The sequence below is a fragment of the Meles meles genome, chromosome 12, assembly GCF_922984935.1.
Source record: "Meles meles chromosome 12, mMelMel3.1 paternal haplotype, whole genome shotgun sequence".
NCBI classification, from domain to species: domain Eukaryota; kingdom Metazoa; phylum Chordata; class Mammalia; order Carnivora; family Mustelidae; genus Meles; species Meles meles.
In genome coordinates this window covers 4725251-4752172 of record NC_060077.1, presented here as the reverse complement: position 1 = coordinate 4752172, position 26922 = coordinate 4725251, and the positions used below count along the sequence as shown (strand labels likewise).

Here is a 26922-nt window from a genome sequence, read left to right as displayed (position 1 = left end):
ACAAAGCTTAAGGTGTAGAGAAAGAACTGATGGTGAACACATAAAAAAACAAATGACGGGGCGCCTGGGTGGCTCAGTGGTTTAGGCCACTGCCTTCGGCTCAGGTCATGATCTCAGGGTCCTGGGATCGAGTCCCGCATCGGGCTCTCTGCCCCGCAGGGAGCCTGCTTCCCTCTCACTCTCTCTGCTTGCCTCTCTGCCTACTTGTGATCTCTCTCTGTCAAATAAATAAATAAAATCTTAAAAAAAAAAAAAACAAATGACAAGAATGATACAAGTCATTTTAAAAAGCTGCTGAGGGGCACCTGGGTGGCTCAGTGGGTTAAAACCTCCGCCTTTGGCTCAGGTCATGATCCCAGGGTCCTGGGATCGAGCCCCGCATCGGGATCTCTGCTAGGCAGGGAGCCTGCTGAAATGTAATTACTATGGGGACCTACACTAAATAAATACAAAGAGAAGATCTCTCTCTGAGGAAATGACAGAGCTGATAACTGAGAACTAAGAAGGAACAGCCAGTGGCGGTCCAAAAGAACAGCATCCCAGGCAGAGGGAACAGCCAAAACAAAGGCTTGGTTGAGAACTCTGTAGATCTAATTCTTTGGCTTATTCCCACTTGATTAACCAACCAAAATGGGGGAGAAGACACTACTTCATCTTTATGTGTTCACATACTAAGCACAAACTTTGTACAGGCACAGTACCGGTGCTGATACAAAGATGAGCAAGAGGTTCCCCTTTCTCAAACAGTCTGCCGTCCAATGAGAGAGGCAGGTAACAGAATCAGGCTGGCCGCATCATAAGTGAGAGCATCCCAGATAATCAGTTCACATTCTGAGAAAGTCAAGCGGACGATAAATACTTCTGCTGCATTATGATGTGAGCAACTATTCTTGAAACTATGCATCATAAAATTACTTTGTATTTCTCTGTGGCCCTGCCAGCTCAGAATATTGGGATTTTAGGGGTCATATGTACACCAAGGGATACTGGGTCTGAGATACTGCATAATGACTATACTTTGGGGAAATACTTTCTCATAAAAACTAACGTGGACAGAGCACTTAGATTCACCTGGTTTGATCTGCAATTTTATAGTGTTCACAACGTCCCTATGAGGAAGGGATTCCTATTATCTGCTTTTTTTTTTTTCAGGTGAAGGAATTGGAGCTCAGTGAGAGGAAGGGACTTTCCTGATGTCATTCAACTCAAACGTGACAATTTCCCATCTCTATCTGGGTTTGGAGCCTCAGTTCTGGTCCATACCCACTCTCATGAATTGCTTAGCAATACAATTGCTCTCCTCATGCTGGTTGCCGAAAAAGACCCTTATGTCTTCTTCCCATCCCAATTATCCTCCTGGGTTGTCTACACCAGCCAGATCTACCTGCTTCTTCCTTCAGGGGCTCTGTAGGTGGAAAAGTGGAGAGGAGAGGGTTCCTTGTTTGTACACTTGGGAAAAAGTGGACCAAACCCAGACTGGCCCCTACTGGCTGTCTATAATGGGGGACGGGGAGGGGGTAAGCCTGCGTGAGATACTTCATCGATTCCGCCACCCTGAAGACCCACTTCCGATCCAAAGACCACAAGAAAAGGCTAAAGCAGCTGAACGTGGAGCCCTATAGTCAGGAAGAGGCCGAAAGGGCAGTGGGAATGGGCTCTTATATGACCCCCCCCCCCCCAGCGACTGGCAGTGCCCACGGAAGTATCCACTGAGGTCCCTGAGATGGACACAACTCCCTGACATGACCTGAGGATGCAAGTCAGGGGAGCTGCCCATGGACAGCGGGGCAAAGGCTAGGATGGGAGAGACTGTGCCAACCTCTTTTGGCCCTGGGCTTGAGGAGTGGATGGCCTCACCCCCAAAAAAGGAACTGGTTAGAGGGGGAAAAAAAAAAAAAAAAGGACAGAGGACCCCTGTGCAAGGCACAGAGGGTTGGGCCCAAAGCTTAGCACCTTGCTCCCTGTCCACCTGCCAGGGAAAGAGAAATTCCTGGGGCTTAGGGTTCAAAGTCTGAGGAGGGGCTGGATGGGGGGGGTGTGTGTGCAAACTGTTGGTCAAGAGGAAGTAGTCAGTCTGTGGCCACTTGCATGGAGTTGGGATGCCTTCTGTTACCCGTAATGAATTCAAATTCAGTGGCTTGAAAAGATGAGCTGGTCACCTTGAGACCGCAGGCTGGCCAGTGTGCAATGTAAAGGACCTTCGCTCTCCCGTGCTCTGAGCCTCCTTTTATTTAGGGCTTAGAGTGAGTCTGTGTGCCTGTCTGATGGTCTCTGGGTGTGTCCTTCAAGGAGTGCCTTTCCCCTGTTTCTCAGGCCGCCTGGCTCCCTCTCCTCCCGGACGCCTCCCCTCACTCCCTTGTTCCCTCCCTCCCTCTTGTGCTGAAGCTCTTGGCCCAGGTCCCTCAGCCCGGGGCGAGTGCACGCGGAGGACGCAGGAGAGGTGAGGTCACGTCTCCCTTGAGCCCTGAGCCACTGGCTTTTCAGAGCCTCACCAGGAGCCGACAGCCTCAGTCCCAGACCGCGCCGACCCTGTGCTCCTCTGCCCACCCTGTGCCGCCCGGCCTCGCCCATGTCTCAGTACGACCCCAGCGCGGAATTCAAGAGGGCTTTGGACAGCAGTCCAGAGGCCAACACCGAGGATGACAAAACCGAGGAGGATGTGCCCATGCCCAAGAACTACTTGTGGCTCGCCATCGTCTCGTGTTTTTGCCCCGCGTACCCCATCAATATCGTGGCTTTCGTCTTCTCCATCATGGTGAGTGAATGAGGACCTGGAGCAGCCAGGGAGGGAAGACCTGGGAGGCGTTGCCGGAGTGCTGGGGACCCAGCGCGCTCTCCACCGCTCCCTTACGCGCCGCCCGCCGCGCCCCGGGTTTTCCGTTCTTTGCGCCTCCTCCTCACTTGTCTCAGGCTCTCAGCGCTCTGCCCTCAACCACCAGCGCCTCCTCTGCGCTGCCTGTGGCGCCCAGAGCCCCGATCCAGCCTCTCCCAGGCCGGCTTCCCAACTCCTTCCAGCACCCATCGTGCACTCGGCCCAACCCGGGGAGTTCTTCCGTGGACTCTTGCGGCTTCTTCCCCTGCCTGCCTCCTCTGACATTCCTAGGCACTGGTCCGGTTCTTCTCAACCTGCTTTTCTAGAAGCTCAAAGTGCGCCACCCTTGCAGGCAAAAGCCAGCCCCTTTCTGCGTGCACGGGTTCCATGGCCCCCTCAGTGCCGCGCGGGGGATTCCCCCTCTCCAGCGCAAGGCACCCTTTTAGCATAGTCTTTGCTCTGCTGAGCCCAGGGCGCCGTCCTGGCCACTTTCTGGGGTCCCCAGACCATTTCCGACGCCCTCTCCTTGATCCTGGTCCCATGCCTTCTTAGGTAACCCCGTTCTCCCGGGAAACAGCTCCTTCTTCCTTCTCTTTACGCCAGCTCCCTCCTTGGCTTCTCCGGCAATCCTTCGGCCCCTTCTTTCCAGCGCGCCTGCACGCTCTCCAGGCTTTTCTCGAGCGCCCGTTTTGCCCCTCTCACCTGCAACGTGCTTTTACTCTTTCTGCCCCAGCAGGTTGTAGTTCTTCCCTCGTTTGCTGCGCGCGGGCCCTATCTCTTGGCGTCCCCCAAGGGCTCCCAGGCTCCCCTCCACCCTTAGCGTGTCCGCCTCCCGAACCGTGCGCCTCTCCGGAGTAGCGGCTGCTGGTGTTCAGTCTCCCTTCCCAGAGCTCGGCTCCGCAGCCTCCTTCAGCCCCGGTAGGAACTCCCAGACGAACCCCACCAGGAGGGTGGCATGCGCCCGCGAGGCCCTCGCTTTATTGACTGGAGCAGCTGGCCCGGGGGTGGCGGCGGGGTAAGGTTCCGACCGGCACTGTCCCGGGACAACCCTTGCCGTGATCTCCCTCCCCAGTTACAGACCGAGAGAGTCCGATTCGGCTCAGGGAAGATCGAGAGTCACTGCCCCCTTCCCCCACGCAAGTCCGCCCACACTTGCCCACGGGTGGCACCATATTTGCTTCGTAGGTGCAAAGACCTCATTTGTACGCGCAACCCTCCCTTCCCCAAACCCGTTTGTCCGCACCAACATTCAAGCGTGCCGCCGCTTCCGTTCCGTTCCGTTCCTGGGTTCAAACCCCAGTTCCCACCGCCGACTGGCTGTATGATCTCTGGAAATCACTGCATCTCTCTTAATTTCAGTCTTTTTGTCTGTAAAATGGGAATAATCATAGCCACAATTTCTTGAGGTGGTTGTATTAATGGTTGTAAAACGCTTGATACGGTGTTCAGGATGATGTTATTATTAGATCTTTACTCAAATGTCACTTCCTGAGGTCTTTCCCGATCCTGGTTTCCAATCAACATCCCTACAAGCTCTACTCCCCTGCCCTTGCTGTTTTCCGCCTAGGGCACTCCTCTTCCTGTGACAGATTGTTTTATTTCTTAATACACTTACTGTCTATGTGCCCTCCTTAGAGTAAAAGCCCTATGGGGTAGGAGTACTTCTGGGTGTTTATTGTTGCTGTATCTTCCGCACCTAGGAGAGAATCTGGCAGGTGGCAGATTCTCCATAAATACATGAAATGAATGCAAGTGTGAGTGAATGAATGGCGTTAATGGATCATGACGTCTGCTTCACTCCTGCTGCCCTGTTCCACAGACTGGAGCCAGGAAAACCTTGGTATCAGGTTCCTGAGGACCAGCCAGCCAGTTTCCTCTCTTCCTTCCTCACCAGAGATATCCGGTCTTGGGTTTTCTGCAGCAAAGCTGGAGAGGATGCTGCAGCCAAATTCTCCAGGCAGCAGCAGACGCTCTGGCTGGAACTGGTGCCCACACTCTATCCTGATTTATTAATGAATCAGCAGCCAGTTCGCCCCTTTCCCATGGCCAATTATAAAACTGCCTGCGAAGGCTTTTTCCTTCATTGATCTGAGATGAGCTAACACTCCAGCTGGTGAGGACAGGTCGGATGCTAATGATGCCACTTGGTGTCTCTGGTGGGACTAGACTGGTACCTGCTTTGAATGGAAAACTCTTTTTTTCTGACCACCCTCTTCCCCATTTCCTCCCTCAAGACTTTTCCAACAGTTTTATAGCAAGACACCACTCTCATGCCAGAACACAAACACTGGGCTCGGAAAGTTGACTAGAGGCCAAGTTTCACTCCTTCTTAAAGCCTTGGTTTCTTCATCTAGAAAGTGGGAATGTGAAAAGCATTTTTAGTTGAGCAAAACTGTCAGAAAGATGGAACAGGATAAAGAATGTCCAGCTCCCAGCATCGTGCTAGGTACGTGCAATAATCTTTGCACAGATGGATAGATTTGGAGACTGGGAACAACATATGTCACATATGAAAACAAAAAGATCATCAACTAAGTGAAACCCAAATTCTGAAGAGCTTCCCACACCTTCCCCATCGCACACCCTCTAAGGTGTTTTCCCACTGACACTACGCAGATCTGGGCTTTCAGGATAAAGATTCCAAAATCCAAAGAATAAAGAGGAAGAGGAAGGGTGTGTAGGAGGAAAGGGGTTGACCAACCTTGACAGCTGTGCGGCTTGCCTACGGTGTCTTGTGGGGTCTGGCTCTTTTCAAGTCTGACTTACCTATAATTTGTGGTGAAGTCAGGCACACCACTGCTCAGTGTGGTGCTATTCCCCATGGAGGCATTTAAAAATGTTGGGGAGCATCTTTGGTGTCACAGTGCCTTGGGGCCCTACTGGCATTTGTTGAAAAGGGCAAAGAGTACTAATGTCTTGCAATGCTGGAGTCTGTCCCCCAGTGGAGAAAGGACCTCCCCCAGAAATCAACGACACCCCAAGCAAGAAACACTGCAAAGGAATGCAGAGTGATATAAACATGACTGTATGGGAAATACTGATAAGGCTCAGAACAACTAGTTCCCAGAACTGTAAAAAGAACCAGAGATCTCAAAACAATGAGATCTTTATTTATTAAACCAAGCCAGAAAAGACTTCTATAAACTACCAAGTTGGAGTAGATGCTGGGGAATAAGAAAACTACTTTGAGAAATATACATCGGAGAATAACGTTCTTCCAACTGTGGGCATGTACGGTCTTTCCGCCACCCCGTGTGGAGGTAGGGAAGTCCTGCAGGTTGGGGGACAGTCAGTGCCCTACAGATGAGAATCGGTACAACATGGCCTGCTGTATTGGAACTCTAGTGGGTTGAGCATTGCCAGTGGCAGAGACACGGAAATCTTTGCCTCTCTGTTAAGTGTACTTAAACTTGGGGCGCCTGGGTGGCTCAGTGGTTTAAGCCTCTGCCTTCGGCTTGGGTCATGATCTCAGGGTCCTGGGATCGAGCCCCGCATTGGGCTCTGTGCTCAGTTGAGGAGCCTGTTTCTCCCTCTCTCGCTGCCTGCCTCTCTGCCTACTTGTGACCTCTCTCTCTGTCAAATAAATAAATAAAATATTTTTTTAAAAAAAGTGTACTTAAACTCCACTCCATATCAGGGATGGGTATCTCCAGAACTTCTCCCCAGGCTGGGCCACTTCTAGCCCATATCACATGTTCAGGGAATTCGAAAATGGAATCCCTTCTCCACGCAGATGCAGCCCTGCAGCAGGGCACAGCCTGGCTTTCAAGCCTCATTCCCCATGCTCCCTGGTTATCTCTGTTTATTCCATCTGAAAGGAACTCCATAATTTCCATATGGCTTTTGATTCAAAGAAAGAATGTTGGTTCATTCAACAAATATTTACTGAGCACCTACTATACGCCAGACTCTATCCCAGACATTGACCTACTCTTTTAGCTCTCTCAAGAGGTAAATAAGATCAACAAGGTTTCTGAGCTCTTAGATGAAGAAGGAGAAAAGTTCTAAGCAAATTGCAGGAGTATTGGCAATTTTAGATTGAGTTCACTGTTGGATATGTACACAGAATTTGCTACCTGACTCAAGAGACTGAAGTTGAGTCCACGCGGAGCCCCCATTCTTAAGGAGGTCATGATACAATCATCTGCACAGCTGAACCAATCTGGTCACCCTAAGTGTGGATATGAAATAGCCAATGACTTTGGACTGGATAATCTATATATAAGCCTTCTTTCATCAGAACAACTTTTCCTTTGCCCTTATAGAACCTGTCTAGATACCAAGCACTGGGGTTCAAATCCTTTTCTGCCATCTGCTATTTGTGATTTCACGCCACTGACTCAATCTTTCTGAGGCTTGCTTTTTCAGCCCTGCAAAATGGGGATCATGATAGTACCTACTTGAAGTACAGCCTTGGAGACTGAATGATAAATGTTTTCATCCCATTGCCTAGGACGTCACTAGAACTAACTCACTAAGTATGATGATGGTGATGATGGTGATGATGGTGGTGGTGATGATGGAGATGACAATGATGTGTATACCTCAGGGAAACAAGCCATTGCCTTTTCCAGTGGCAGTTTTCCTCTTTTTATTGAGACCAGAAAATTCAGTAAGATCAAAAGCAGTGACAAGAAAATATTGTCACAGGAATAAATGTCATAGCCTAAAAGTAAATATTAATGCTAAACTGGGATGGGTACAAATAAACAAGGAATATGGATCAGGCCTATTTTTTCCCACTCCCTTCTGCAACCACTTAAAATGATAGTAAGTGAATCTGAAAGAGTACAAACATCCAAGGACATATTAGGAGACCAGGTGAAGAGAGGAGAGAGGTGACATCTTGGAACATGGAAAATGGTTAGTTGAGCATTGACTTGACTTATAGAGTAGATAATACTGAAACTGAAATCCTACAGAGGGAGGGTCCAGCAAGAATAAAATCCATTTACCCTGAAAACTCTAGAAAGGCTCAGAAATTGGAGATACCAATTGACGATATCACCTTTGAAGCTAGGAATGAAGAGTAGGGCTGAAGAGTGGAGGAATCTTTGAAAGTCTGTTTAAGAAGTTATTACTACCAGCGATCATCAGCCAGCCCCTGTGGTAGGGACCTGACAGAAGAAGGAGATCTGCTCTCTGGTGAGGTTAAACAGAGTGGCACCAGACATGAGGTACAGTTGAGGGTAAAGTCAAGGTATCACTGAGCAAGAAAGGCTCCAGCCTCTGTCCCCAATTTGTACCCTGGCCCTGGCATCCAGGCAGGAGACTAGAGAATTTCTTTCCAACAAGGTGACCATACCAAAAGAAAAAAACATACAGACACAAACATATAGAAATTCTCCAGAGAAATGATGAATGCCCCACCCCGTCATACACGTTGCCCATCTGTTGACAAGCCCCATCCTCATCTACAGAACTTCCAAGAAGTTTTTCAGTGTCTTATTTTCAAATAGGAACAAGCAGTGGGAGGTTATCAGATGTTTGAGAAATTCTTCTGAATTAACAGACCTGTGGTTTATAGAAGAAATTAAGTGTAAGGAGATAAATAGTGCCAAAAGCAGAATCAAAGTTAAGGGTAGCTGATGAACATGATGATGATGGTGTCCACAAAGAGAGAACAGACTGGGAAAAAAAAATAAATCAGAGAAGCAAAACAGAGATCTTGGGAATTAAAAAAATGAGGGTTGATTTAAAAAAAAACCAGCAGACAGATTAGAAGTCAACGTTGAGGGAAGCTCAAGGAAGTAATACAAAAATCAGAAAAGATGGAAAATGTGGAAGCAACTCAAATGTCTATCAACAGAAGAATGGATAAATAAAATATGGCGTACACATGCAATGGAATATTATTCAGCCTTTCAAAGAAAGGAAAGTCTGACACATGCTACAATTTAACCCTTGAAGACATTATGCTAAGTGAAAGACGCCAGCCACAAAGGGACAAATATATTATTCCACTTAGGTGAGGCACCTAGAGTAGTCACATTGATAGAGACAGAAAGGAGACCGTGATTGTTAGTGGCTAGAGACAGAGGGGAATGTGGAGTTATTGTTTAATGGGTACAATGTCTCGACGTGGGGGGATGGAAAGTTCTGGAGACAGATGGTGGTTATGGTTGCACGACAGTGTGAGTGTACTTAATGTCACGAACTGTGCCCTTAAAAAACAGTTAATACTGTAAAGTTTATGTCATATATATCTTACCACAATTTAAAAAATGAGGAAGGAAATTTTCCTCCCCCAAAAGAGAGAAATAATCAAGAAAATTTGAAATTGTTCCCAGAAATCCAACATCTAATCAGAAAGTTCATTAAAGGGGCACCTGGATGGCTCAGATGGTAAAGCATCTGCCTTCGGCCCAGGTCATAATCTCTGGGTCCTGGGATTGAGACCCACATCAGGCTCCCACCTCAGCGGGGAGTCTGCTTCTCCCTCTTCCTCTTCCCCTGCCCATGCTCTCTCTTTCTCTGTATCTATCTGTCTCAAGTGAATAAATAAAAGTCTTTTTAAAAAGAAAAAAAGGAAGTTCAAGAAAATCCAAACAGACAAAGAAAACTGAAGGGAGGAAATTATTAAATAAATAATACAGGAAAAATGTCTGGAACAGAATGCTTGAGTTTCCAGATTGCAAGAATCCCTTGATACCCAATAAAATGAATGAAATTATTTGTGTACTACAGCACATCATGGTGAAATTTCAGATATTTAAGGGTAAAGTTTCTCTCAAATCCTACAAACTTATAAGAAAAAAAACAAGCTATGGATGCATTCATAATGGCTTTGGAATTCTCATCAGTAATGCTGAAAGTTGTTTTTTTTTAAATATTTTATTTATTTGACAGAGAGAGGGACAACAAGAGAGGAAACACAAGCAGGCAGAGTGGGAGAGGGAGAAGCAGGCTTCCCGCCAAGCAAGGAGTCTGATGCGGGGCTCGATCCCAGGACCCTGGGATCATGACCTGAGCCGAAGGCAGATGCTTACGACTGAGCCACCCAGGTGCCCCAGTAATGCTGAAAGTTAAGCAGTGGAACAATGACTTCAAAATCCAAACAGAAAATTATTTCCAACCTCCATTTAGACCCATCTGAGCAATCAGTCTTGGGAGAGAAAAGAATAAAGACATTTTCAGATAATCAAGATTAAAAAAAAAAAAATCCAAACAACAATAGAAACAAAAAACTACCTGCCATATACCTTCCCTCAGAAAGTTATGAGGATGTGCTCCCCCAAAACAAAGCAGTAAATCAAGGAAGAGAAGGACACAGGATCCAGCAAAAAAGGCCCAACACAGAAAAGAGGCTAAGAGAAGTCCTCCTCAAGACAAGGCAATGGGTCTCGTAAACCTGCAGAGGATACAGTGGGTAATGGATCCGTGGTCTGAAAGCCACTGTCAAAATCCATTATCTGGTCATGGGTTGGCACAGTAAGCTACAGCCCCACCCTGTGCCTGACCAGCCTGGCTCTAGAAAACAAGATTTGTGGTCAAAAAGAAAGTAAACGTCCACAGGATGAAAGACAAACCAAACCAACTCTTCTTTCCATCCGACCCAGGCTCCACTGGGATCTGCTCGTCCATCAAAACTATATTTCAAGTAGACTTGAATTAAGTTTAAAGGGGAGTTTGGGGGGTTTGTTGTTGTTGTTGTTGTTCTTATGGGGGTTTTTGTGACTGAGGCAGAACTTGGAAATAACAGCTCTCAGCCCAGGCAGCTAACCCAGGAGATTTCATCCTGCTCACAAGTTGGAGTTCTACATGTCGTGGCTCATTGGGTCTCTCAATGTGACTTCTCTTAACCTTCTCCAGCTCTTCCCACAGGACCATCAGTGGAGAAATGGGGTATTAATACTATGGACCCTTGTGATTTATCTCTCTCTTTTTTTTTAAAGATTTTAGTTGTTTATGTGACAGACAGAGATCACAAGTAGGCAGAGAGGCAGGCAGAGAGAGGTGGGGGGAGCACACTCCCCACTGAGCAGAGAGCCCGATGCAGGGCTGGATCGCAGGACCCTGGGATCATGACCTGAGCCGAAGGCAGAGGCTCAACCCACTGAGCCATCTAGGCGCCACCCCCACCCTTGTGATTTATCTTTTATGAAATTCTGTACAGGAAGCTCTGATGAGTATTAAAATGGTTCCAGATGATAAAGACCTTACCTGAAGTATGCCACTGTTGGAAATTTCTGTTAGAGACACACGCCGATTTTCTAGATGCGCATATCATCCAAGCTGCTGCTGCTTTCTTGACTACTTCATGGCAGAGGGTGGCCACTAACACTTGGGAATCTAGAATTAAAACTGCTGTCAGAGTACTTTTAGTCCCAGGTAGAGACTAAATCTATTTCAAGATATTAATCTGTGGGTTCCTATTTAAAAAAATAATTTCCCCCCCCTTTCAAGTTCCTATGTAAATCCCAGTTAGTTAACACGCAAGGTGAAGACTCTGGTGATTCAACTCTTCCATACAACACTGGTGCTCGTTACAAGTGCCTCCCTTATTCCCCATCACCCATTTCCCCCATCCCCCCACCCACCTCCCTTCCAGAAACCATCACTGTGTTCTCTATAGTTAAGCATCTCTTTCTCAGTTTGCCTGAAAGAAAATATATTTTCTTTTATTTATTTTTTACATTTTTAGAGAGCGAGCGAGCCCACATGTGCACATAAGCGTGGGGGTGGGGGCAGAGGGAAAGGGAGAGAGAATCTTAAGCAGGCTCCACGCTCTGTGCCTCAGCAGAGACAGAGCCCAACACAGGGCTCGATCTCATGACGCTGAGATAATAACCGAAATCGAGGGTCAGACGCTTAACTGGCTGAGCCACCCAGGTGCCCCAGAAAATGCATATTAAATACCATTTTAATTTACTAATAAAATGATATAATTGTTGTGTCATAAGCTAATGTGGGAAATATAGATAAAACAAGATTGGCTGCTAAGAGATAGTGAAACTGGGCTATGGGAACTCGAGGAGTCATTATATTATTTTGCTGTTTTTTTTTCAAATTTAAAAAATTCCATGACAGTTTTGTTTTTTTTTTTAAAAAAAGAAAAAGGATGGGGCGCCTGGGTGGTTCAGTGGGTTAAAGCCTCTGCCTTCAGCTCAGGTCATGATCCCAGGGTCCTGGGATCGAGCCCCGCATTGGGCTCTCTGCTCAGCAGGGAGCCTGCTTCCCCCTCTCTCTCTGCCTGCCTCTCTGCCTACTTTATGATCTCTCTCTCTCTGTCAAATAAATTTTTTTTAAAATCTTTATAAAAAATAAATAAACAAATAAATGAAGGAAAAGGAAAAAAGAAGTCCAGCCAGAATCTGTCTCCCAAAGTTATCAAACACTGCCCAGATAACAACAGCAGCTATTAAATGAGCTGGCAAAACAGGGCCATGGATGAGGTGCAGTTCGTCATTAATTAGTAAGCAAATTATTTCTCACTTATAATGTATGAATTTTAATGATAACTTTAGAGGAAACCTACAAATAATTATCAAGAGGAGACCAGGTAGGAGGACTCATACCCCCAGAACAATGCTTTACAAACTTTAACCACTTGAGGATTTTGTTAAATGCAGATTTCACACCTCTTTCAAAACTCAGCTGGAAAGTCACCTCCTCCATGAGGTCTTTCTTGCTTGCCCTTACCCAGGGTTGTGCCCATTATATGCTGAACAGATTTCTCTGAGGGGACCTTTACTTCCTTGCACAAATTTGTGTATGTGAACTCCTTGAAGTAGCACTGTGGGCCTCATCACCTAGCACAATATTGAGCACATGGTCAATAAGAAACATATTGAATGAATGAATGAATGAATGAATGGCTATAAAGGCCCAAGCTTGTTCCTACCTTTATCTCTGAGGATTCCCCTCCCTTCCTAGCTGTGTTCTGCATTTCTAACAAAACTTTTTTGAAAAATACCCAGGAGACCCAGGCTAAAGCCACGGGTTGCTGACAGGTTGGCCAAGCCTTTGTTCCTGACGATAACTTTCCAGGCTGGTCTAGAGCTCACCAACATCTTCACGCTGCCACCCAATGGGTCCGTGTTTGGAAACTGGTTTCTCTTCTCCATGTGCTAGTCCACAGGATGGATAACACTCTTCAGTTCAGAGCCACTTTTCCAGAAATGTGATACCTTCAGAGTGTGAGCCTGAACATACCTGAAAACGTCCAGTTACAGCAAGTTCAAGAAGCCAGACTCTCCAACACCATGCTTCTCAGACAATTGGTTCTGCCCAATGTTACAAAGTTTTGCCAAAAAAGGGGTGGGGTGGGGGAGGTGATGAAATTGAGAAGTCAAATGCTAAGTTAAGCAAAAGTAAACTGCTTCCTTTCCTTTGGGGTTTCTCGGAACATTTGGCCAAATACTGTGCCTTGTGGCTCTTCAGGGGACCAGTATAACACGGAGCATTTATTAAGCATATCGCCTGGGATCCTCTGATCCTAAGGCTAATACACCACAAAGCACACTTTGGTTAATACCATTCTTAATGATTGTAGTTCTCGGTCTTAATGGATTGAGACATGTTGATATGGAGCTATGGCAAGGAGCTCCATCCCTAACATTCTTACTTTATAGACCTACCTCTCCCTGCTTTCTTCCAACAAAAGTTGTTTTTTTTTAAAAGATTTTATTTATTTGACAGACAGATCATGACCTGGGATCATGACCTCAGCCGAAGGCAGAGGCTTTAACCCACTAAGCCACCCAGGTGCCCCAAATAAAAATAAACAACACAAGTATTTTTAATGGGTCTCCCTAGCCGAACTTTTGTTCATGCTCTTCCTCCCTCATTCTTTTCTTCTGTAGGTGAAATTCAGAAAGTCACCTTTCCCTTTCCTTTATTCTTTATATGTCCTATTCCCCTGCACTGAAGGAGACTTTCTGTATTTAATGCCCTCTTCTGATAACTTCATTTGTTCTTTGTTCTGGATAATTTGGGTAGTGTGGTATTGCCATTATCAACATCACCACCATCATCATCATATTTGTCCACATGTCCTTACTTCTCAAAACATTTTAATATGGACACAATTTCACTTTTTCCTTGCAAACTCCCAGAGAAGTATGCAAGAGAGCGGTCTGCCCCATTTATCCATGAGGAAGCAAAGCTGGGAAAGGTGACAAAGAGTAATGTATAGCAATGTTGAATCCTTATATTGTACACCTGAAACTAATATAACACTGCATGTTAATTATACTGAAATTTTTCTTAAAAAAGAAAAGAAAGGTGACCCTAGTAGATAAAATCAGACACGACAGTCCTTACCCCCATGAAAGTTAGAGTCTAGTCTCTTAAGGATTAGGATCAGGTGGTTATGCCTCACCCTTTGATAGGAACACAGCTTTGATGTTCTGAAAGCTTTCCCTTTTAATAGATCTGCCCCACCAATAGAGGAAGCATCATATAATGCTCTCAATCAAGCCTGGCAGAAGTCCTCTCTAGCGTTTTGGTTTTAATGATAGGCAAAAGGACGATTCCCACTTGTCCTTGAAGATATTTATGGAGAGGCACAGCCCAGAAACACAAGGAGGAGAAAGACAGGCGTGAATGAATGAAGGATGATGGCAAGGAATTGTGCCTCGTGGTCTGCAAGCCCCATCTCTGAACTGCCGGCACTACCTCTAGGCGCAAAATCTTAGGAGCAAGCAAAATTGAAACGAGAAATCCCAAAGTCAGCTGAAAACTCAGATGTTGTAACTAAAGGGCCTGGGTTTGTCAAGCTGTTTTGATGGGAGCCTTGGAGGAGTTAGGGATCTAAGACAATGCTGATTTATATAGAGTTCTTACAGCTGAACAAAAGTATCTGCAGCTGTGCTCAGGCATGGATGTTAAGTCTGTATAGGTCTGTAAGTCTGTGTGTATATGAGAGAGAGAGTAGAGAGACCGAAACAGAGAGGCCCAGAGAGATACACACACATAGACAGACAAAGAGGTAACCTCACTTCCCACTGCCCAAATACGTACTAGAGATATAGGGATGGTGAAGAGGAGGATGGTTTTGAGAGAAGAGGTATCTTTTTTTCAAGATTTATTTATTTGAGATAAAGAGAGCACCCGAGCAGAAGAACAAGCCAGGGGAGGGGCAGAGGAAGAGGGAGAAGCAGACTCCCCGCTGAGCAGGGAGCCCAATACGGGACTTGATCCCGGGACCCTGAGATCATGATCTGAGCCAAAGGCAGACACTTAACTGACTGAGCCACGCAGGTACCCCAAAAGAAGACGTGTCTTATAGAAAAGGGAACATGTTCTAAAGTTAGGATTTCAGTATGGGCAATTTAATAGATCAAACAATAGCAAACAAAAATTTTAAATACCATATTATTTTCCATAGTGAAGCCCACATTTTTGTTCTGTCCCTCAACCACAGAAAGGGTACCTGATGCTCCTTAGGTAAAGTTCTTCATGCTTTTAGAGGTCACGTGGCTCACAGTATCTCCCCTTGAGCCACACTCTCTCTCAGGTATCTACCAACAAAAAGAAATGGACTCTGCAAGAACATACTCATTCACTTCAACATCCCATGAGCCCCCCAAAAGTCCCTTCCACATTTGTGCTTGATTGTGACAAAGTCCAAAATCCATTTTCAATGAAAAGGAAAACAGAAGAGGCAGGGCGAGTGGCAAATAGACATCTGTATGGCCAAAGACAGAGAAAGTCTGGGTCACCAGGCATGTCTTCCAATTACAGCATCCTTGGTAACCTTGGTAACTTCCGACCTTGGCCGCCATGGCAGGAAGCTTGCTGGGGATCATGCAGCTCTGAGCTTCAAAGAGAAAGGCTAGGGAAAGGAATTCAGATGGGAGAAGAGAGCTTGAAGCCAATACAAAGAAACATCACTCGAATATGTCTGGTCCCCCTTGGAGTAGATGCCACAGCACGTGGGAGACCTCTGGCCACTTTTCAAGGGTAGGGCATGGGGGGGCAGTTCTCTCAAACTCATTCACTCATTCAACAATGTTTGAATACTATGTGCCGGACATTATGCTGACCCTTAATACAGCTGACATTTGGGGCGTCTGTGGGCCAACTGGTCCTCTGATTAGAAGAGGCCTACATGCTGGGTCAGTGAATTAACCCCACTTCCCCTCAAGATTTCTGAACTGGTTAAGAAATAAGACACAGAAAACAAACAGATGATCTGTTTGCAGAATGTGGCTTCAGATCCACAGCCAAATGGACCCACTCTGCCCCAAATTGGGCATAGGACAACCACAGCCTTCCCTTGCTTCTCGAATGAGACAGTCAAGGTCTTGGCTCTCTAGGAGCTTGTCTTAGTGGGAGAAGACAGACCATACACAGGTTAGCACATAAACAAGATCATTTCAGAGACTGGTAAGAGAAAAAACTGTGAAGAGTTGATTCTCACTGTGAGGAGAATAAACAGGGAAATATGACAGAGAAGGACCAGTGGCGGCAGGTGGTGGAAAAGAGATTCTGCTTTAGAAAAGGATGGTTGGGGGTGCCTGGGTGGCTCAGTGGTTTAAGCCTCTGCCTTCGCTCAGGTCATGATCCCAGGGTCCTGGGATCGAGTCCCGCATCAGGCTCTCTGCTCAGTGGGGTGCCTGCTTCCTCCTCTCTCTCTCTCTCTCTCTGCCTGCCTCTCTGCCTACTTGTGATCTCTCTCTGTCAAATAAATAAATAAAATCTTTAAAAAAAAAAAAAAGAAAAGAAAAGGATGGTTGGCTGAAGGATGAAATCAAGCCAGCCATGGGAAAATCCGGGCAGAGCCAGGCAGTGCAAAGGCCCTGGGGGCAGAGTAAGCGTGGTATAATCCAGGGACATACCTGAGGATATCTAGGTCATCCACTTAAAATGGACCTAACTCCCCCAGGAAGGAATCCCAGAATAGGCCACAAAATGGAAAGCAAGGGCTTCTGTTACTCAGGTTGGGGTGGGAGGTCACACAAGACCTCTTCACAGATCATTACTGTGCCTCGGCCTCAAGCCAAATTGCTCCCATATGTGGGCCCTAATTATTGGTTTACTTTTACTTCAACCTTCATTCCAAATTAGAACAATCACTCAGAACTAATTTGGTCACTGAGAAAACAATACCCATTTTTGCCTGGGTCCCAGTTTCCCTAGGCATTCATGACCAAACAACAGCCCAGGCTTCACTTGTTCTTGCCCCTCCCCGCTACGTCACCCCCCGCAAAATTCCTTTCTGTATTTCTGAGAGGTGTTTCTCACGTGTTCACACAAAACTGTAATGCGCCACCCGTTAACACCAGCAGGGCTTGGCAGCTGCTTCCAGGGGACACTGGGGTCACCATCAAATATACCTTCCGAGCTGCTTCTGAGCCCTCACGTTATCTCTTGCCTGACACCACCAACTTCTCTGGTCTCCATCATTGGTCCCCTGGAATCCTTAAGGTGCAAAAGCTGCAAAAGCTGTCACCAGGCCTTCCTTCTTAAAAAAAAAAAAAAAAAAAAAAAGTGTACAATTCAAGTGATTTTTAGTATACTCAAAAGGTTGTGCAATCATTACCAGGATTTAATTCCAATAACTTTTCATCACCCCAGAAAGAAATTCCATACCCATTAGCATTCATTTGCCATGCCTCTTCCCCCTAAGCCCTGGCAACCACTAATTGACTTTCTGTAGCTCTGGACTGACCTATTCTGGAGGTTGTGTATAAACGGAATCATACATCCTATGATCTTTTATGCCTGTCTTCTTTCACTTAGCATAATGTTTTCTAGGTTCAGTCTTTTTTAAAGCGAAGTAATATTCCATTGTATGAAAACACCCTATTTTTTTTCTCCACTCACTTGTGGATGGACACTGGGTTGATTCCATTTTTTGGCTGTATCAGGAATGCTCTGTGAACGTTCATGGACAAGTTCTTCTGTGTGTATGTTTTCACTTCTCTTGGGTATGTACTTGGGAGTGGAACTGCTGAGTCATACCGTAACTCTACATTAACTTTTTTAGAAACTGCCAGGCTGTTTCCAAAGCAGCTATACTGTTGTACGGCTTCATGCTAGAGGGCTCCAATGTCTCTACCACTTCAGTAAAACTTTCCTTTTTTTAAAGTTTTTTAAAATTTTATTTGTTTTAGAGAAAGAGAGTGTACACGCGGGTGGGGGAGGGGACAGAGGGAGAGGGACACATAGACTCCCCACTGAGGGCAGAGCCTGACACGGGGCTCATCCCAAGACCCTGAGATGCTGACCTGAGCCGAAATCAAGAGTCGGACACTTAACCAAATGAGCATTTCCCCCCCGCCAGGGCCCCTTGTCTGTCTTCTGTATTCTAGCCATCCTAGTGGGTATCTTATGGTTTTGGTTTGCAGCTCCTTAATGACAAATGATATTGAGTATCTTTTCATGTCCTTATTGGCCACCTGTATATCTTGTTTGGAGAAATGTCTGTTCAGATCCTTTGCCATTTTTAATTGGGTTCCTTGTCTTTTTGTTGTTGAGTTGTAAGAGTTCTTTATATATTCTGGATAGAAGTCCCTTATCTGATATGCACATTGTCTCCTCTGTAATAGGCTCTCTGGCCCTTGTTTATTTCACTTGCTTTTTGACCCTTGTTGGGGGAGGGTGTCTATGTGTTTCAGAGTTTCCAATGAGAACTTTTTTTTTTTTTTTTTTTTTTTTTTTTTTGCTTGTAGCCTTTCTCTTTCCCCCAACAAGAACTGGCAACAGAGTCAAAGGCAGATACTAGTGGTTTGGGCTCTGCACTCAACTCCAGTTTGAAATCCAGCTCTGCCCTTTCACCCAACTTCTCTGAGCCTTGGTTTTCCCACCTATACAATGGGAATGTTAGTGCAGATCTCTCCGCATTATTTTCTTTTTTTAAAGATTTTATTTATTTATTTATTTGACAGAAAGAGCACAAGCAGGCAGAGAGGCAGGCAGTGAGAGAAGGGGAGGCAGGCTCCCTGCTGAGCAGAAAGTCCAATGCAGGCCTTGATCCCAGGACGCTGAAACCATGACCTGACCCAAAGGCAGAGGCTTAACGCACTGAGCCACCCAGGTGTCCCACTGCATTATTTTCAAGATTAAATGAGGTAAGGCTGGGCCCTTCACAGGCATTATCTCAATTAAGCCTCACAATCAGCCTGTGCTGTAGACATTATTATCCCCATTTTACAAATGAGGAAAACTGAGACTCAGAGCCATCCCTAGAAGGCCTTATTTTCCTTTGAGGTCAGCTACTACAGTATTAAAGATCCAAATATCTATTGTCTGCAATAAAATGAGGCATAGCACAATTCACATACCCATGGACAAGTACTGGGGGGAGGGAGCTCCATTTAAGTGAAAAATTGTCAGTGACTCTGCTTATGAAGTGAAAGCAGCTGAATTTCCTTCATGAGTGCTTGACCTCAAGCCAAAAATTCCTTACTCTGGTCATTCACACAGCAAACCTATGTCTGCCTAAGGCAGAAGCCCACCCCTCAGAACTCTGACACAGAAGTTAGATGATGCGCTTTACCCTCTGTTCTGTCAGTACCAAAATGACTGGTTGGTCACCTTGGTCAGAACGTTAAGTTGGCCAATGGCTTCATTTCAGTGTCTGTTTGCACTGTTTGTGTTACTGGTTTGCTTTTCCGTCGATTCAACCTCATATAAGGTAAGTAAAGGCATACTAAGTGTCAGACCCTCCGCCAGGCACTAGAAAAAGGGTGATGAGTAAAAAGAGACATGGCGCCCACCCTCAAGGAGCTCAAGTCAGGTGACGGAGTCAAACACTCAATGAGTCCATCAGCAACCGAGTAAAATGACCGAGTCGCAACGAGAGGAGGCCATGAAGGAAACAGATGCAGAATGAGTCAGCACATAGGTCAGGGAACCTACTCAAGATGGGGTGACCTGAGAAGACTGCCTTGAGGAAGGAGACATGAAAGCCGAGACCAGAAGAATGAGCAGATCCTGGCCACATGAGACATCAAGGGAAGTGGGCTTCCAGCAAACGAAATGACCAGGACAAAGATGGGGGGGGCCAGTTTGGAAAAAGGGAGGTGGAGCAAGGATGAAGGCTCCAAATGGGGCTGGAAAGGCAGGCAGAGGTCAGACCCTGCAGGACTTGGAGGGCCATGATTAAGAACATGCATCTCTCTCCCAGGGCAATGGGGAGCCAAGGACAGGTTTCCAGCCAAGGTCGCTAGGGGCTCCCAGCCAAGGTCATTAGGGGATTCCATCCCATCCCCACACACAAGTGATTTATGTTCTCTTCTCTTATGGCATTATCAGACAAGAGGAACTTTCCAGAAAAGCTACTTCCCACTGTGGTGTCATTGGCTGCTAAGGCTCACTGCTTACCAGTCCAGGTAACAGAAATGTGCCTTCTATGCCCTACCAAAGGGGAAGAGGACTCTTGGTTTTTACCCAGGTCTTTTTTTCTTTTTTCTTTTTTTTTTTTAAGATATTATTTATTTATTTGACAGAGATCACAAGTAGGCAGAGAAGCAGGCAGAGGGTGGGGTGGGGGTGGGGGTAAGCAGGCTCCCTGCCGAGCAGAAAACCCGATGCAGGGCTCGATCCCAGGACCCTGGGATCATGACCTGAGCTGAAGGCAGAGGCTTAACCCACTGAGCCACCCAGGCGCCCCTAAATCTGTCTAGCTTTTTGGCAAGGCAATTTGAATAAGGATGTCTACTGAAGCCCACTGTGTAATTGTAACAAACTTTAAATGACTGACATGTAATGGTGAGGAGCAGCCATGTAAGTGACTACTACAGAGCCATTAAAAAGGAGACAACTATGCTCACAAACTGTAAGTCTGAAGTTATTTGAAAACAAGAAGTTCCCTAAAAACAATAACAACAAGCACAATGACAATTTAAGACTTTCCCCCAAGGATGCAAGAATTAGGAACTCTATCAATATACCTTGTTATTTTAAATCATGCCTAAGCCAGGGGGATGAGAAAGAGAGATCTAGAAGCACTAGCTTGAAAAGGTGCACCACCTGTAACGGAGGAAAAACACACGTTGCAGAACATATATAGTATAATGCTATTCATACCTCTGGGATAAAGAGAAAACAAAAAACTCTAAGTGTGTATGTGCACATAAAATTTATGGAAAATATTAAAGTTAATTTCACTATTTTTATTTTTTAGTGGGGCAACTAGAAAATTTAAAATCACATACATGTCTCCTCCCATATTACTATTGTACAACACTGATCTAGAATATATAAAAAGTTCCCACAAATCAATGAGAAAAAGACAAACTCATAGAAAACTGAACAAAGGAAATAAGTACATCAAGAAGAACTACACTTGGGGCGCCTGAGTGGCTCAGTGGGTTAAGCCTCTGCCTTCAGCTCAGGTCATGATCTCAGGGTCCTGGGATGGAGCCCTGCATCGGGCTCTCTGCTCAGCGGGGAGCCTGCTTTCCCCTCTCTCTCTGTCTGTCTCTCTGCCTACTTGTGATCTCTATCCATCAAATAAATAAAATCTTTTTTAAAAAATTACATTTAACCAATAAACATTCACATACATGTACACACACTTTATCATACTATGTATGTAACTCTGCGCAAATCACTTTAACTTCTCTGTACTTCAATTTTCCCACCAGTAATACGGAAACAAAAAAGGCATTTCCTCACACACCTGTTATGAAGACTACTGAGATAATCTTTGAAAAATATTTACCACAGTGCCTAGAACATATAAATACTCAGTAAAAGTTACCTGTTACCATTATTAATTTTGTCAGAGAAAGACTCAGAGACCAAAACATTTAGAAAAGATTTCACTTAGAACAAAATGCAAGGAAGTCCAACTTCGAAAAGACCAGCTAGCACAACACAAAGTATTTCAAGGAAACAAATGCAAAATTGCCAAGGCTACCAAGTTTTACAGCAGTCTGTTCATGATTTAAAAACTTAACAAAGCAAAACAGTATCTTTCTCAAGAGATGACAATAGCCACAAAGGAAGTGACCCACGTTTGGGCACCAACATCGCACAAGGCAGAGATGAAGCGGTGTCTGCCAAGATTGATGGGAAGTACTCAAGGGTTTAATATTGGAGGGATGTGGGGGCAAAAAACTGACTCTCTATTCTTGGGTTATCTCAGGGTACAAACTGCTGTTTCTTTATCTTGACCAAGATACGTGATGTGCTTAGCCATAACAGAAGCAAGAGAAAGTGTCAGTTTTCCTTTCAAGCTATTCGTGGGGGAAAAAAAATCTAGAAGCAAATCTGTCAAGCTGCAAATAATGGTTACCTCTGGGAAACAGGATGGGGAGAAGAGCTTACTATTTACTGGATGTTTCTGTAGCATTCGAATGCTTTATGTGTTCGCAAATTACATCTGTAATATGTAAAAGAACCAATAAGATGATCTAAGCCATCCCATTTCTCTCTGGTTCTTGCACAGCAGATGGGATAGTTTGCTTTCTAAGCTCTTCAGAAAAAGATTTATAAACTAATGCGTTTTCTCTACAACCCATTTCCACCACTTCAGTCTGTAGCATGTCAGGAGATCCTTAGCAATTCCAATGGGGAAGGGAAAAGAATGATGCCCACCAAATGGAGGAGGGAACATTAATTCCCTCTTGTTTGTTAGATCTCCACCAAACCCTGAGATTCCCCAGCTCCTTCAGTGGGAAATCTGGGAGTTCCAAATTCTCCCACCCTCTTGTCTCCATATCCTTACATTTCCCAGTAGATTCGCCCCTAGGCAGCCCCTTCTTCTATGAATCCAGAGGAGGAAACGGACTCCTAAGAGAGCTCCTGCGGGGAGCAGAATCCACAGTGGATACCGAAAGGACCGTTCATCTGTTTTTCAAACCAACCGAGTCTTCATTCCTAGACGACCCAGCATGTCCCCTTAGGAGCCCCAGCGAGAGGGTGGTTTGCAGAGAGAAGGGACACATACAAGATGCCAGACTGTCAGCAAGCGATGTAGGTTGAGTAAGACTCACTCATGGCTTGGACCCAAACGCCCCTCGGCCAGGCCACCAGCAGAACCCTGCAAAGAAGTGACTCTAGAAACCCCCATCTCCCCCGTGCTTACGGACACAGATAGAGATGTGCCTCTCTGTATGGCATTGACTTGCTGTCCTTCCCACTCGGGAACATGAAACTGGTTGGGTGTTTTTTTTTTTTTTTTTTCATTGAAACAGCCAGGAGTTGACGATATTTGGGGAAAGGAGGTGTCTTGTTATTTTTCCACTGATCACAATAACACGAGTGGATTGCCAGGACAGAACACCTCTCAGAACTGGGTTCTCCAAACCAACATGTAGGGTAACGGTCACTTGAGGAGCATCTGAATCTGTATCATTTTAAACTGGACTGTGAAAAATATGAAAATTAAGAAATAAGCTGGATTGTGAGCTCAGTATTTGGGGGGCTCTAAGATTCTATGCAGTGACTTTGATCTAAAACAGCTTCTCAAACTTGGGTCCTCAGAGATGCTGCTCCAGCAAGGGGCAGAGCCTGATCATCTCTGATTCTGGTAAGTAGCCCGGATGAGTCTACTGCGCCCCAAAGACCTCTCAGTGTTGGAGGAAGAACAAGACAGCGGCAATTCACAATAAAAGCTAACATTTGTTGCCCATTTACTATGGGCTGGGGCAATGCTCACCATTAACTCACTGGCTTTAACTCGTAACTCGCTGACTCCTCCACTGTGAAGAAGGTGCTAACCACCGCCTCCAGTTTACAGATGAGGACACCGAGGCTTGATAAGTTGTTCTCGTTCTCATAGCGACTAACACATGGAATTTGAATTCAGCTCTCTTTGAGCTTAGAGCCCGTGCTCTGTTGCACACTTCCTCAGAATTAATCTTAAGTTGGTGGGCACCTTTACCCTGCAGGGCATTAAAGATATCTATTTGGACCAAAGGGTTCCAATCCTAAGAAGCTTAAAAAAAATACCGTAGCAGCAACACAAGTGTCCACCGCCAGATGAAGGGATAAATGTAACAGTATATGTACAGCGGAGTATGAGTCAGCCTTAAAAAGGAAGGAGATTCTGGGCTCCTGGGTGGCTCAGTGGGTTAAAGCCTCTGCCTTCTGCTCACGGTCCTGGGATCGAGCCCCGCATCGTGCTCTCTGCTAGGCAGGGAGCCTGCTTCCCTTCCTCTCTCTCTGCCTGCCTCTCTGCCTGCTTGTGATCTCTGTCTGTCAAATAAATAAATAAAACCTTAAAAAAAAAAAAAGGAAGGAGATTCTGACCCATGCCACAACACGGATGAACACTGAGGACATTGGTAAATGAAATAAGCCAGACACAGAATGACAAATACTGTAAGATTCCACTTGTATGCGATGCCTAGAGTGGTCCAGTCCATAAAGACAGAAAATAGAATAGCAGTTGCTGGGGGCTGGGGGATGGAAGAATGGGGAGTTAGGATTTAATGGGAACAGAGTTTCACTTTGGGAGGACAGATGGTGGGGATGGTGAACAACAACAATGTGCCACTGAACTATTCACTTAAAAATAGTAAAAATGGTACATTTCACATATATTTCACTTTTTTTTTTTTTAAGAAAACTGGTATCTGGTCCCCATACCAATTAAATCAGAATCTCTCCAGGAAATCTGTATTTAAAACAAACAGACGCTAGCCAGATGTTTCTAATAAATACTCAGGGTTGAACACGCACTCCAGGATTCAGGGCTCAGAATTCTGGAACTCTTCCTGCTAGAAGTTCTGGATGTCACTGCAGGTCCCTGCCTTCCCATTCACACCCGATACCTGAGCACAAGCCCCCTTCACGGCCGAGACCCCCAGCTTGTTGCAAAGGTGGCCAGAATCCAAGAATTAATGAAAGGTTCTGGAAGTGGGAAGCTCAGCGGTATACTGGGTGTTTCCCTGCCTTGTAATTGTCTACATGTGCCTAATCCTCCTTAACAGTCCAGGAAGAGGAGCAATTATTACTACCATGCTGTGATTTCAGGCTCGGGAAGAGAGGTTCCCACCGAAATCTAAAATTACCCGCACTGATCAACCTCTGTCCATAACTCATGAATACATATTTCCAGTCTTCTTTCAGGAGCACCGGAACTTCTGGGGGAGTCTTGGCAGTGGGAGTCATGATAAAGAGGGCTTATTTTAAGATGGTTCAGCTGTCCTGGCCGTCCGCTCAGCAGCAAACATTCTCTGAGCACCTCCTCTTTGCCCCCAAACAAACTTACATCCTGTAGAGAAATGGGTATATTCATTCACCCCCTCAGCCAACACTTACTTCTGGAGTCCTACAAGGTAGCAGACACTGCTCTCAGTACCAGCAACAAAGGCGATATTTAAAATACTCATCAGTGTTCAAATATTCAACAACATATTCCATGAGCAAGGACGTTCTGCTGGGCCCAGTCGTAACCCTTAAGTCGCTGGAACGGTGGGGATTCAGAGGTGGCAGACCAGGATGGCTGGGATTTGGGAGGGGTCACTACTATTTACCAGCCAGTATAGAAATAGTTTCGTATTTTATCAGCTGTGAAAGCCATATGTATAGGTACCCATTGACAGTGTGGCTTGGGGAGAGAAGGGGACAATTCAATCAGAGACCTCATGGATTGAAAGTCTAGGGCAGGAGAAGCGAACTTTTTCTGTATTGGGCCCAGTAGTAACTATTTCAGGCCTTGAGGGCCATGTGACCTCTGATCTAGCCACACAACTCTTGCAGCATGAAAGCAGCCACAGACAATAGTAAACTGATGAGTGGGGCTGTGTTCCAAACCGAGTTCATTCATAAAACAGCAGGCTGGATTTGGCCCGTGGGCCAGGGTTTGCAAAGCCCATTCTGCTGGATGAGATGAGATGTGCACCCCTGTTTGTTATAAAAATATTGGTTCAAGCATCCTCTTCATGACAAATATGGCACTGGGCACTGGTGTACCTTACTGAACAAAAGGTAAATGGTCCCACGTAGCACTTAATATTCTAATGGGAGAGGCCAAAGCTATCCTTCTATGTGCTATAGTAAATACTAAGATGAAGGTAATCAGGAAATCCAGAAGGGGAAGGAAGTCAGCCCAGGAATCCAGGGAGGGCTTCCTGGAGGAGATGACAACCACGTTGCCTGCTCAGATCAGTCTGAGAAGCACATGTCTTTCCCTGTGGGTCGTCTGTCATCACCAGCTTTTCCTTTGTGTCTCCCAGTCTCTGAACAGCTACAACGAGGGAGACATCGAAGGATCCAAGCGGCTCGGGAGGAATGCCAAGTGGGTAGCCATCGCCTCCATCATTATCGGCCTTCTCATCATCGGTATTTCTTGCGCAGTTCACTTCACAAGGAAGTAAGTAGGCTTTTCTGAATCCCTCCCAATATAGAATGCCTTCTCCTGGGTGCCCACAGCAATCTGTGAGGACAGGTTAGGTGACGTTCCAAGAGCAAACCATCCCAAACAAAGGAGTTTTCATTTTTATTTCACTGGTGGTACATAAGCCAGGGAGCTTTGTGGAGGGTCTCTCCTCTACCCAGTCACTCGGGGTCCTGTCTATCCAAAGCCCCAGTGTCCTCTAGCTGCTCTATCTAGCACCCGGATCAGCAAACTTCTACAAAGAACCAAGGAGTAAATATCATTGGTGTCTATCACAATCACATATCACTGCTTCACTCTGCCCTTTCTGCACAAAAGCAGCCGTACACAGTATGCAAAGGAATGAGTATGGCTATGTTCAATAAAGCTTTATTTACAGGTATCTAGCCCAGGGGCCACAGTGTTCCAATCTCTGAGAGAGGAGCGAGGAGGACCAGAGAAACCCACATGGATTTGCAATGCCTTGGCCCTGGAGTGACAAATGTCCCTTAGGCTCACAATGTATTAGCTAAAACCAGTCACACGGTTCCACCTCTTCGTAAGACAGAGGGAAATGTGGGAGAATCAACGGAATATCAGGATTTTTGCTTGCTCTGCCTTGCTACCCAATCCACTAAATGATTTCATGATTTAGACGACCTGTTCTACGTCAGGGTAGAAGGGTGATCACATATTTTTGGTATTGCCAACATGCTCTCATCTCATAAAGAGGTGGCTGCCATTGCTATCTCTTTCTGGATTTGGACGAATTTATCCTCATTTCTCGAGCCAGCTGAGATGGGCTGAATCTGCTACAATCACTGACACTTCCCGTCGGAGGCTTGACAGAGGGCAAGGTCATGTGACAGACGACCAAGGCCCGGAAACG

At 45.7% G+C, this 26922-nt stretch overlaps 1 protein-coding gene across 1 annotated transcript; it reads left to right on the top strand.

Moving 5' to 3' along the window:
- The first annotated feature begins 2569 nt into the window (after positions 1-2569).
- On the top strand, positions 2570-26034 carry TMEM233 (transmembrane protein 233). Its single transcript, XM_046025746.1, has 2 exons — positions 2570-2755; positions 25894-26034. Exons 1-2 carry the CDS (start codon positions 2570-2572, stop codon positions 26032-26034), a joined length of 327 nt encoding a protein of 108 aa, XP_045881702.1.
- The last annotated feature ends 888 nt before the right edge of the window (positions 26035-26922 follow it).

Bases quoted from the DNA above. Each gene is read 5' to 3' on its own strand.
- TMEM233 (XM_046025746.1), top strand. From the start codon at position 2,570: ATGTCTCAGTACGACCCCAGCGCGGAATTCAAGAGGGCTTTGGACAGC. The intron at 2,756-25,893 runs GTGAGTGAATGA...TGTGTCTCCCAG, and splicing joins CTTTCGTCTTCTCCATCATG to TCTCTGAACAGCTACAACGA.